Source organism: Staurois parvus, unplaced genomic scaffold (assembly GCF_062004578.1).
Source record: "Staurois parvus isolate SC_StPar_1 unplaced genomic scaffold, SC_StPar_1.0 ptg000246l, whole genome shotgun sequence".
In the NCBI taxonomy this organism is placed as follows: Eukaryota; Metazoa; Chordata; class Amphibia; order Anura; family Ranidae; genus Staurois; species Staurois parvus.
In genome coordinates this window covers 2757766-2770326 of record NW_028318042.1, presented here as the reverse complement: position 1 = coordinate 2770326, position 12561 = coordinate 2757766, and the positions used below count along the sequence as shown (strand labels likewise).

Here is a 12561-nt window from a genome sequence, read left to right as displayed (position 1 = left end):
TTTACAATATAAGGGAGACAGTACAATTACATTACATTTCAGTACAGAAGGAATAGGAGGGCCCGGATCGTGGAGCTTACAATCTAAAGGAAGGGGGAGGTGATATAAAAGGTGATAGCTGCGGGGATGATCTGGCGGAGGTGATTCAAGTACAGTTCTTAGGTGGAGGTGGGGTAGGCTTCCCTGAAGAAGTGAGTTTTCAAAGATTGCCTAAAGGCAGACAGGGTGGGGGCTGACCGGACATGCTGTGGTAGGGAGTTCCAAAGGATGGGAGAGGCTCTGGAGAAGTCCTGGAGGCAAGCGTAGGAGGAGGTGATGAGGGAGCTAGAGAGGAAGATATGGGAGGAGCGGAGCGGGCGATTTGGGCGGTATCTGTGGATGAGTTTGGCGATGTAGCTAGGGGCAGTGTTGTGGATGGCTTTGTAAGCTGTGATTAGTATTTTGAATTTTATATGTTGAGTTAGTGGAAGCCAGTGAAGGAATTGGCAGAGAGGGGCAGCAGTCCCTGATCGGTTGGTAAGGTGTATGAGTCTTTATTGCTGATTGTGAAGATTTTCAACAATTTCTCGCAATTTGCAGTGCGATTTCTATTATATTCTATGTATCGCACCTGAAATCACGCTGAAATTGAACACAAACTGCGTGATTTTAAATCGCAGCGGTGTGACTGGTGACTAGACTGCAGAAAAAGAAATGCAAGAACTACTTTACAAATCGCAAATGTTAAGACACTCGTTCACATTCATTGGATAAGATTTCAGGTGTGATTTCAATTCCAAAATCGCACCTGAAATCACACTGGTATGACAGGGCACTTATTGCGCTTTCACATTATTATTATTATACAGGATTTATATGGCGCCAACAGTTTGCACAGCGCTTTACAATATAACGGGAGACAGTGCAATTACAATACTTTCAGTACAGGAGGAATGTGAGGGCCCGGCTCGTGGAGCTTACAATCTAAAGGAATACATAGAATATGACTAAAGAAGTATTCTGATTGGTTGTCACAGTATTCAGCAGTAGGAGCATGTTTAGTCTTTGGATGGACTTATAAAATGATTCTGACAGTCACTGGGACCTTAAAGTGTGACTATGGGCCAGTAGTTAGCACTCCTGCCCGGCAGCACTAGGGTCATTCGTTCAAATCCCTACCACAGCACCACCTGCCTAAAGTCTGGATGTTCTCCCTGTGCCTGTGTAGGTTTCCTCCCACACTCCAAAGACATGCTGGACGTGTTTTCTGTAGCGTCCCCATTGGAGTCTCTTGAACGAAAAACACATTCAACCACTTGGCAACCGTGCTATAGCTGAATAATGCTACAGCTCGGTTGTCCAGTCCTGGGAGGGTGTCATATGATGTCCTCCCAGAATGTGCCCCCAGCGGTGCAGCCAATCACAGTGGCCTTTTACCACGTGATCAGCTGTGTTCAATGACACAGCAGATCACCCGGTGAATACAGTTGCCGGTTAATAGCTGCACTTTCCTCACGCTGTCACAGTATGAGGAAAGCACTACCAATAACCAGCAATTGTCAGAGAAGTGATTGGCACTGATGATCAGTGCCCCAGTGAACAGTACCCAGTAGTGTCACCCACCTGTGCCCATCAGTGCCTAGCAGTGCCACCCATCAGTGCCCAGCAGTGCCATCAGTCAGTGCCACCCATCAGTGCTGCCCATTAGTGCCCATCACTGCCGCCTATTAGTGCCCATCATTGCTGCATATCAGTGCCGCCTCATCAGTGCTTCCTCAACAGTGCCAGCTCATCAGTGCTGCCTCAACAGTGCCAGCTCATCAGTGCTACCTATCAGTGCCCATCAGTGCTACCTATCAGTGCCCATCAGTGCTGCCTATCCATGCCACCCCATCATTGCTGCATATCAGTGCCGCATCAACAGTGCCAGCTCATCAGTGCTGCCTATCCATGCAACCCATCAGTGCCCATCAGTGCTGCCAGTCAGTGCCCAGCAGTGCCACCCATCAGTGCTGCCCATTAGTGCCCATCACTGCCGCCTATTAGTGCCCATCATTGCTGCATATCAGTGCCGCCTCAACAGTGCCAGCTCAACAGTGCTACCTATCAGTGCCCATCAGTGCTGTCTATCTGTGCCATTCAGTGCTACCTATCAGTGCCCATCAGTGCTGTCTATCAGTGCAGCCTCATCAATGCACATCAGCGAAGGAGAAAAAGTACCTGTTTGCAAAATTTTATAATAGAAACGAAAACTTTTTTTTTTGCTCTTTTTTTGTTTATAGCGCAAAAAATAAAACACTCAGTGGTGATTAAATACCATCAAAAGAAATCTCTCTTTGTGTGTAAAAAATTTCATATGGGTAAAAGGTTGCATGACGGCGCAATTGTCATTCAAAGTGTGAGAGAGCTGAAAGCTGAAAATTGGCCTGGACAGGAAGGGGGTATAAATGCCCGGTAAGCAAGTGGTTAAAAATGTCCCTAATCCTTTCCAAAAATGCAGCAGCTCAAAAAAACATAGGTGGGAACATGTTCCATAGGAAACCATGTTAAGTGGACTGTAGCGCGTTACTACAAAAGGCACTAAAAAACACATTGGTGTGAGCCAGGCCGTGATGGGGAGGTGCGTTTTTTTGGTGCAATTTTTTTAACTCACCAAATATGCACCAAAAATGCGACAAGCAGGATTTTTAATGCCGCAAGGGATCAGCAACGGAGAAGTGTGAAGACATACGTTGAATTTAAAGGGATGCCAATTGGACAAAAATATTCATTTAAATTCATGATATTAATTAAAAAGTTGTATATAATACAAATATATATATACGGTATATATGGTTGAAAAAAAATACCATTTTGGTTTCGGTTTTTGGCCAAATTCATCGTGAATTTTCTGTTTCAATCCAGAATTTTCACCACTAAAGAAAAGCTAAAGTATGGAAGCAACGATTGGTGAGAATCTTTCAGTGCTGGGAATCAGTGACCTTGAAATGGCGAGGTCCAGGGGGGGACTGACCATTTGGAAACTCGGGCACTGCCCGAGGGCCCGGGGTCAGTAGGGGGCCCTATGAAATGCCCCTGGTACCTTTTTCATAGGCTTTTTTGAGTTTGGGCAAGGACACAGGGGCCCCATGATCCCCTGTTGCCCGGGGGCCCCATGAGTTGTCAGTCTGCCCCTGGTGAGGTCAGTGTGTAGTCCATGTGCATCAAGCTGTGTTTTTGAATGAGTTAACATTGGCCCAAACAAATGAACTGGCAAAGCACCTAAACATCCAAAAGAAACACATGTACCATTCTTGGCAACGCAGCACACCAGAAAACGTGTTAGTGCGTTACTGTGCCCTGCAGTGCATGGGCCTCAGAGCTGTGATTGGCTTACCAGGGGTGTCAAACTGGCGGCCCTCCAACTGTTGTGGAACTACAAGCCCCATCATGCCTCTGCCTTTGGGAGTCATGCTTGTAACTGTCAATCTTGCAATGCCTCATGGGACTTGTAGTTTGGCAACAGCTGGAGGGCCGCCACTTTGATACCCGTGGATTACATCATTGGAGTGATATTCAAAATGAATGGCAGCAATATGTATCATTGGGTGTTACAGCAACACTTGTGCTTCACCCTTAAAGCGTATCTAAGCCAAACAAAACAGTCATATATTGCAGCTTACAAGTCATTAGATGTGCCGGCTGCCTTAGTTTTTATTCTTAGGGTTAAATCCATTCTCTGTAAGTGCAGAAATATACACGTTCATCCTGTGATCTCAGTGTCATCAACCATCCCAGCTATCATCTGTGAACTACAAAGCAACGCCTTTCTATTTATATGAGAGGGGGAGGTGTTTGTAGTCCAAACCAGGTAAAGAATCAGGATGAAGTTTTGGCTTTAGACACGTCTAAGAATCAGTGAAAACCTGTTAGGTTGCTATAGGCTTCAACTCTAAATTTTATTGAATCTCTCCCATGTTTCATTCTCTATGGAAATATACTTGATAAATGCTAACATGGATGACAAAGTAACTATCATGCATAGCAACCAACCAACTATAGCTATCACCCATAGCAACCAATTGTAACTATCACCCATAGCAACCAAGTGTAGCTATCACCAACAGCAACCAACCAAACAAACAAGTGTACCTATCACCCATAGCAACCAAGTGTAATTATCACCCATAGCAACCAACCAAGTGTGACTTTCACCCACAGCAACCAATGTAACTATCGCCTAAAGCAACCAACCAAGTGTAACTGTTACCGTTAGCAACCAAGTGTAACTATCACCCATAGCAACTAAGTGTAACTATCACCCATAGCAACCAACCAAGTGTAACTATCATCCATAGCAACTAAGTGAAACTATCACCCATAGCAACCAACCAAGTGTAACTATCACCCATAGCAACTAAGTGTAACTATCACCAATAGCAACCAACCAAGTGTAACTATCACACATAGCAACAAATTGTAGCTATCACCCATAGCAACCAGCCAAATGTCATCATCACTCATAGCAACCTAGAGTAACTATCCCCCATAGCAACCAACCAAGAGCACCTACAGCCCATAGCAAGCAACCAAGTGTAAATATCACCCATAGCAACCAATTGTAGCTATCACCCATAGCAACCAACCAAGCGTCATCATCACTCATAGCAACCTAGAGTAACTATCACCCATAGCAACCAACCAAGTGTAACTATTGCCCATAGCAACCAACCAAGTGTAACTATTACCAATAGTAACCAAGTGTAACTATCATAGCAACCATCAAAGTCTAAATATCACACATACCAAGCAAGAGTCACTATCACTCATAGCAACCTAGTGCACCTATCGCCCATAGCAACCAGACCTGTAATGTACAAGGGATTGTAATGCCTGTTATTGGCTTTGGTTGTGTTTTGGTTACACCATTTGTTCTGAGGAGACAGATCCAGGTCTGACATTAGCACCGAGTGGATGAAACGACGGCCCTCCTCTCAGGAGGGGGAAGGAGTCGCTGACCACTCGATCGCAGTGACAGCTGGGACGTGACACTTCCATCTTGCTGCAGGCCAGTCTCCGCGCAGCGCAGTCACACCGCCATCATACGCAGGCCTGTGAGCTCCATAGCATGACAGTGAGGAAGAGCAGAGTCCTCCCAATGTAAATCTCCCTCAGCCTGTGCTCCCTACATGGCCAGACAGCGGACATTTTCCCACCAGGAATATAAAACATTCGGCAGGATGAGCTCATGCCCATTCCTAACATAAGGCGGAATCTGTCATCGCCATAATAGGAGAAGCCGAGCGGATATGTCTGTGGTGATGGTGCTGCCATCAGCCCCTCTGCCTCATCCAGTATATTACAGTACGCCTGAACACCATCACTACCATGTTAGTCCAATCCTTGCCTTCAATCTTCATGAATCTGCAACTTCCATTAAAACAATAGCTGGTGATCCTGCCACAAACATCCTTGTTCAGGTACTTCCTGTTATTGGTGACAACTCTCTTTGTATTTGATGTCTGTATTGTGGTCACCCTGTCATATGCCCTTCTGATGGAGGCTACAAGCGGCTGTGTTGATGTACATTGCGCAGGCATGGTCTTCCGTAGGGGCGGAATGACCATTCGAGCACTCGAGCACAGCCCGAGGGCCCGGGGTCAGTAGGGGGCCCCATGAGTACCCCCTGGTACCTTTCATTGGCTTTTTCATAGGCTTCTTTGGGTGTGGGCGATCCTGTATTGCCCAGGGGCCCCATGAGTTGTCAGTCCACCCCTGGTCCACCATTGTCACCATCAGGAAGCCGAACCAGGGCAATGATGTACAGATGATGCCTGAGCGACTGTAGACAATATGTGGCTGACAGGGGCTGGAGGAGATCAGCGGCCTGGGATGCAAAAAAAAAAAAAAAGATGGAAAAGAATGTGCAAACAGTATTTTATGAAAAAAAAGGCAATTATACATGATAAAGCATGCTTCAGCAAAGGAAATGTCATCCAGTTGGGGGTTTAGATTTGTAGACCTGCGCACTGCACTGGGGTTCCATCTGCCACCATCTAGGACATTTTGGGGTTGATTTACTAAAGGCAAATAGACTGTGCACTTTGCAAGTGCAGTTGCTCCAGAGCTAAGTAAATGAACAGAATCTCTAATGACATCCATCATCCAATCATGTGCAAGCAAAAATGCAGTTTTTTCTGTTTTCCCTGCATGTGATTGGGTGTTCTTTGCAAAGTGAACCTCTGGAGTTTTTGTACTTTGTAAAGAATACCCAATCACATGCAGGGAAAATAGATAAAACAGCATTTTTTCTTGTACATGATTGGATGATGGAAGTCAGCAGAGCTTCTGCTCATTTATTAAGCTCTGGAGCAACTGCACTTGCAAAGTGCACAGTCTATTTGCCTTTAGTAAATCAACCCCATTATTTGCATTGTATCCCTCAACTGTAAAACAGTGACAGGTTCACTTTAATCCCTGTAATCTCTATCTCATAGGCTCAGGCAGCAATTCCCAACCAGGGTGTGAGGACACCGTGGTATGCCATCATGGCAGGGTTGCCGCGCTGCATTGCCGATAAACGGCCGGATAGAAGCGCTGCCAATGCTGGTGGATGTTTCTAAATGTCCCCCCGCATCCATTGCCTGTGCACGCTCCCTGGGAGCACGCGGCACCGCAATCAGTGCCCGCTGTGTCCAGAGGACACAGATCTCTGTACGGGATCTTTGTGTGAGGTCCCGATCATGTGATCACTGATTGGCCAATCAGTAATCACATGAATAGTAGTAAACAAGATGTCACTTCCTGACATCATTGCTTACTACTTGTGAAATCTGTGATTGATCACAGAGGTCACATGGTACAGGGCTATTCACAACAGCCTTGTACTGTCTTAAGGGAGTGTGAGGTCCCGATCATGTGATCACTAATTGGCAAATCAGTGATCACATGAATAGTAGTAAGTAGTAAAATGTCACTTCTGACATCATTGCTTAGTACAAGTGGAATCTGTGAATGATCACAGAGGTCACATGGTACAAGGCTATTCACAACAGCCTTGTACCATGTGACAAGCTGTGACCAATCACAGCTCTCACAGTATTTCTCAATGGTTGCAGGAATGCAGCCAGAGAGAAGCAGAAATTATTGATGTCACAGCCTTTATGGGTGTAAAACCAATCAGTGTAAAAAAAAGAAAAAAAAAATCTTCATCACCCCCAAGTAGTACAGTGTCACCATGGTGATGAGTTCACATAATACAAAGGCTTCTGTGATTGGGCAGGAGGAGCGGAGGGGCAGGCCTAGATGCTGCACCAACACTAATGGAGTGTAATAAAACTGTCAGATGTAAATAATAGCGATAAGCCTAGGGGATGTCATGTATCTCTTTGGACTTAACTCATAGTGTGCCATTTACAAAGGAGCTGAATTCCTGGAATTCAGTTTTAACCACTTCAAGTCCGGACACTTTCACTCCCTTCCAGCCCAGGCCAATTTTCACCTTTCAGTGCTATCACACTCAGAGGTGGACTGACAACTCATGGGGCCCCCGGGCAATAGGGGATCATGGGGCCCCTGTGTCCTTGCTTAAACTCAAAAAAGCCTATGAAAAAGGTACCAGGGGCATCTCATGGGGCCCTCTACTGACGCCGGGCCCTCAGGCAGTGCCCGAGTTTCCAAATGGTCAGTCCGCCCCTGACCACACTTTGAATGACAGTTGCGCAGTCATGCAACACTGTACCCATATGAAATTATTACCATTTTTTGAGACAGATAAAACTTTATTTTGCTGGTATTTATTCACCACTGGGATTTTTTTTTGCTATATAAGTGAAAAAGAGCAAACATTTTGAAAAAAAAAGTGTTTTTCTTATAAAATTTTGCAAATAAATAATCTTTCTTCATAAATATTGGTCAAAATGTATTCAGCTATCTTTTTAGTAAAAAATAAATAAATAACCCAAATTAGTTTATAACCAAAAATTATAATTTTTAAAAAAAATGTTTTACTTTTTTTATATTATTATTTATGGGTTTTTTTTTGTACATACTGTCACCATAGTGACACTGTACTGCTTGTGGGGGGTGATGAAGATTTTTTTTTTTTTTTTACACGGATTGCTTTTAAAGGCTATAAAAGCAATAATTTCTCCTTCCTTCTGGCTGCATTCTTGCAGCCATTGGGAAATACTGTGCGAGCTGTGATTGGTCACAGCTTGTCACATGGTACAAGGCTGTTGTGAATAGCCCTGTACCATGTGACCCCTGTGATCATTCACAGATTCCACTTGTACTAAGCAATGATGTCAGAAGTGACATTTTGCTTACTACTATTCATGTGATCACTGAATGGCCAATTAGTGATCACATGATTGGGACCTCACACTTCCTTAAGACAGGAAGTGTGTTACTGGCAGGATCGCCAGCTGAAAATTAAGGGGAAAAAGCCTAATAAAATAATGCAGCCCCTCAGGGGCGGACTGACAACTCATGGGGCCCCCAGGCAATAGGGGATCATGGGGCCCCTCTGTCCTCGCCCACACTCAAACCACACACAAAAAAGCCTATGAAAGTTACCAGGGGCATTTCATGGAGCCCTCTACTGACCCCAGGCCCTCGGTCAGTGCCCGAGTTCTCAAATGGTCAGTCCGCCCCTGCAGCCCCTACATCTAAGGATTGGTACCCTGAAATATATTACATGTTTGTATTTGGGTTTATATCTGCATTAAAGTGAAACTAAAGATAAAAACCAGAGACATTGTGAGCAGGCGGGGTCTTTATTGCAGGGGAGATATGCTTTGACTGTTCTGCAATAAAGTACACTTACCTGCCAATTTGTAATCCTCTGCGGAATGTACATCGAGTATTAAAATGGTGGTAAACCTCAGACATGAAATATGAACAAAGCATATCCTTTTATAGTGTGTACTTGTCCCAATCCAGAGCACTAAGTGTAATTTCTGTCTGCTTCTTCATTCCTCTGCTATCAGTATGAGTCACTTCTGACAAGTTTTCCTGACACCAAGGGAAAAAAAAATGATAGGGGAGGGACCTCCAGCACACACTGAGCTCTTCAGTGTGTAATTACCGCTTTCCGCCCTCTGTTTTCTGAAAGCTCAGACAAGTTGTATGAATGCTGGACTTTGAATGGCTGTAGAGAAGAGCAGAGTGCAGATAAAAAGGTACAAATTACATCTTTGTGTATCACCTGAGGCCAGTCACTTCACTGGGTATATGTAAGGGTTTACAATCACTTTTCAGAACACGAAGGAGTCAATGGGCTCTTGGGGATTTCCAGAGCACTAGGTTATGATTGTGATATGGGTGGTGGCACCATTCAGAATTTCAGTAGATATACTTAGCAGGTCAACCTTGGATGAGAGGAAGCCTTACCCTAGGTTCACGCGTTTGATGCGTATCTGCATTGTGTTTTTGCCAAGTTTTTGATACATTTTACATTTTTGTTTTTTTTTTTCTTCTTTTTTAATTTTTCTTGTTGCTAGGCAGATTTAAAACACAAAATGCATACAAAAATGCAGCAAAAACATAATACATGCTTTTCTGCAGCATTCTCATTGAAGTCTATAGAACCAAAAACTCAACGTTTTGCGTTAAAAAAGGTTCCTGACCCTTTCCAAAAACGCACGGGGTGAAAATGTGGAGATGTGAACCTGTCCCATAGGAAATCATGTTAAATGGACTGCTGTGCGTTTGTGCAAAATGCTGCAGAAAACGCTTAGGTGTGAACCTAGGGTTAGACTGAGTCAGATGATTACTCTCCCAAGACGCCACATTGAGCATGTGCGTTGAATGATGTCATGTGATATATGCGTATGTTCACACCGACGCTTACCAGCCCTTTCTTCTCTCAGGTTGCAAGAAGAGATTCAGCTTAAAGAAGATGCAGAGAATAACCTGTCAGCCTTCAGAGCCGTAAGTTATCTTTCCACATCTACCATGTCCTTCAGATGTTCACTTTTGTTAACAAAAATTGTGATTTGCAGCTTCACAAAGCTCTTTGAACTATTTCCTAATATAACTAGTATATGCAAAAAAATATACCTCTTGAGATCCAGCCTTTGTGACTTGACAGAATCCACAGGCAGTATCAATTCACTAAGAAGATTCAGAAGTGAAATCCAATATAGTTAATTCCAGGACGGAAAATGTTTTTTGATTACAATTACAAAGCCTCCTTACATAAAAGGCATCAAGGGTGAAAAAGGGTGTAAACTTCATCTTTCCCATTCACATTAGTGCGGTTTCATTCATACTAGTGCGACTCCAAAGTAGAGCGATACAGGAGGGCAGGATTTTCAACACGAAACCAAAATCAAGAACACGGGGACATGACCTCCAACTACCTGGAGGAAAGATAAAAACTAATCTTGGAAAGTACAGGGTGCAGCAACATAACCTCCTTTTTTCAAAACGCAATAAAACCCATTTTATGAATCAGAATTGTTTTTATTGTCTTTAATAATGTAGGTACGTATCTAAAGTTCTGTTTTACACAGTTTTGAAAATCATATCAGGTAGGTGACGCCCCCCATTGTCCATACACTGAATAAGCCGATTTCTGGCGTTTTTCATGACCCTTACCAGCATAGCAGCGGGTATGTTGGCAATTTCTGCGCGGATGTTGGCCTTCAGGTCTTGTAGGGTCCTTGGACGGTTTACATAAATGCAGGATTTCAAAAAACCCCACAAAAAAAAGTGGCAAGAGGCCAAATTGGGGGAGCGGGCTGGCCACTCCAAATCGCCCCTTATTGAGATGAGGCGCTCCGGGAAGTGTTCCCTTAAAACAGCCATTGATGATCTTGAAGTGTGAGCCGTTGCTCCGTCCTGTTGGAACCAAATGTCCCCTTCGATGTTCTCAGGTGATCTGATGGGTCGAGGGACTCCAGCTCTTCGTCTTGTCGTACTCGCGGTTTGTCTGAACCCACGTAACAATTGATTTCCGGTCCGGGACACGGCCCAATGGGGCTACATTGAAGCGATGTCGGAAGGCGCGTTGGGTTGCGATCACAGAAAATCCGTTCGAAAAGTAGGCCTCCACGGCAAACGCACGTTGCTCACTGTTACAACGCATGAGGATGACTGACCTGGAAGAGAACAAAAACTTTAGAACTACGCCTGTCGCCTGAGACCACTCCCGCCCCGCTATGGCCGCTACAGCCTGAATGGCACGCATTTCAAAAAAGGAAATTTTGTTGCCGCACCCTGTATTATTTAACTGAAAAGGTAGTTGATGCTTGGAATAAACTTCCAGCAGAGGTAGTGAGCCAGTCAACAGTAAATAGCTTCAAACATGCTTGGGACAAACATAGATCTATATTCAGACAAAAAAGTTAATGAAAAAAAAAAAGTACAAAAAAAAAAAAGAAGCAGACTCGATGGAGCACTCGGTCTTTTCCTGCCATAACTTTTCTATGTTCCTATGATTTCTAGTGTAACTTTGGAGCGTAACTTTGATGTAACGTTAGATGGGTGAGACTTGGATGCGACTCTGGCTTTGGCCAATGATAATGGACAACTGTTGCATATACTGTATAAGAATCAGATGTGACTTTCATGCAACATGAGGGTTTAATTAAAAAATGTCCAGTGGAAAGTATTATGGCATGTAAAAACAACTACAAGTTTATCTGTATGTTTTGTAAACTGTTTAGTTGTTTGGTTGAAGTTCCATGTGTTGCAGCCTAAAGACATGCCAATTTCCTCATTTTTTTCAGGATGTAGATGCAGCTACCCTGGCCCGCATTGATCTGGAGAGGCGGATTGAGTCTCTGCAGGAGGAGATTGCATTCCTAAAGAAGATTCATGAAGAGGTAAGACTTTGCATAAAATAGAATGGTTAGAACTTCTGCATGTACCCCTATGAGGGCCACCAAGAGGGAGTTATAGAGGTACAAAGGGTACTCCCATACTGGGCCCAAGCCCCTAATGGCTCAGTTGGGGTCTGGGCTTGGAAGGGGCTGTCTGTGGGTGCCCCCTCTATTACCAACTTTTGCGCAACACCAGTAAAGTCAGTCATAAGGGCTCTGCTTGACCAGGGGTGGACTGACCATTTGGAAACTCGGGCACTGCCCAAGGGCCCGGGGCCAATAGGGGGCCCCATAAGATGCCCCTGGTACCTTTTTCTTAGGCTTTTGTGAGTTTGGTCAAGGGCCCCATGATCCCCTATTGCCCGGGGGCCCCATGAGATGTCAGTCTGCCCCTGTGCTTGACTGATCGAGATTGTGAGCTGGGGTTCAGAAGCACAGAAAAGAAGCCTGGGGCAATGGCATGGGTGATGATGACACCTTGTCTCTAATCTATTTTTCTGTGCTTTAAAGTCCTCAACATCGATAGTCACACAGAGAGAGTGGTGAATGGTTGGGGGCTTGTCAGATAGGCTATAAGAGGGCCCCAATGATTTTCAATGATGACTGTGGTCCCCATGAAAGGGATACCTGTTTTTTATCCTGTTCTGGTTGACACCTGTTACCTCGATAGAAAATGAGAAGAGATTCTCCCCATGGGGACACAGATAGCAATAAAATCAACAATCTGCTTTAGTCAGCTAGAACATTTTTTTTACTCTGCCTCTTGGAGAATTCC

At 44.4% G+C, this 12561-nt stretch overlaps 1 protein-coding gene across 2 annotated transcripts in view; it reads left to right on the top strand.

Moving 5' to 3' along the window:
* The window catches only part of DES (desmin), a 49863-nt gene that overhangs the window by 16756 nt on the left and 20546 nt on the right, over positions 1–12561 (top strand). For both annotated transcript variants that reach the window (XM_089680608.1, XM_089680607.1), the window contains exons 2-3: positions 9831–9891; positions 11694–11789. In XM_089680608.1, coding sequence (XP_089536734.1) covers positions 9831–9891; positions 11694–11789 — 157 coding nt within the window. The remainder of the gene's footprint in view (positions 1–9830; positions 9892–11693; positions 11790–12561) is intronic.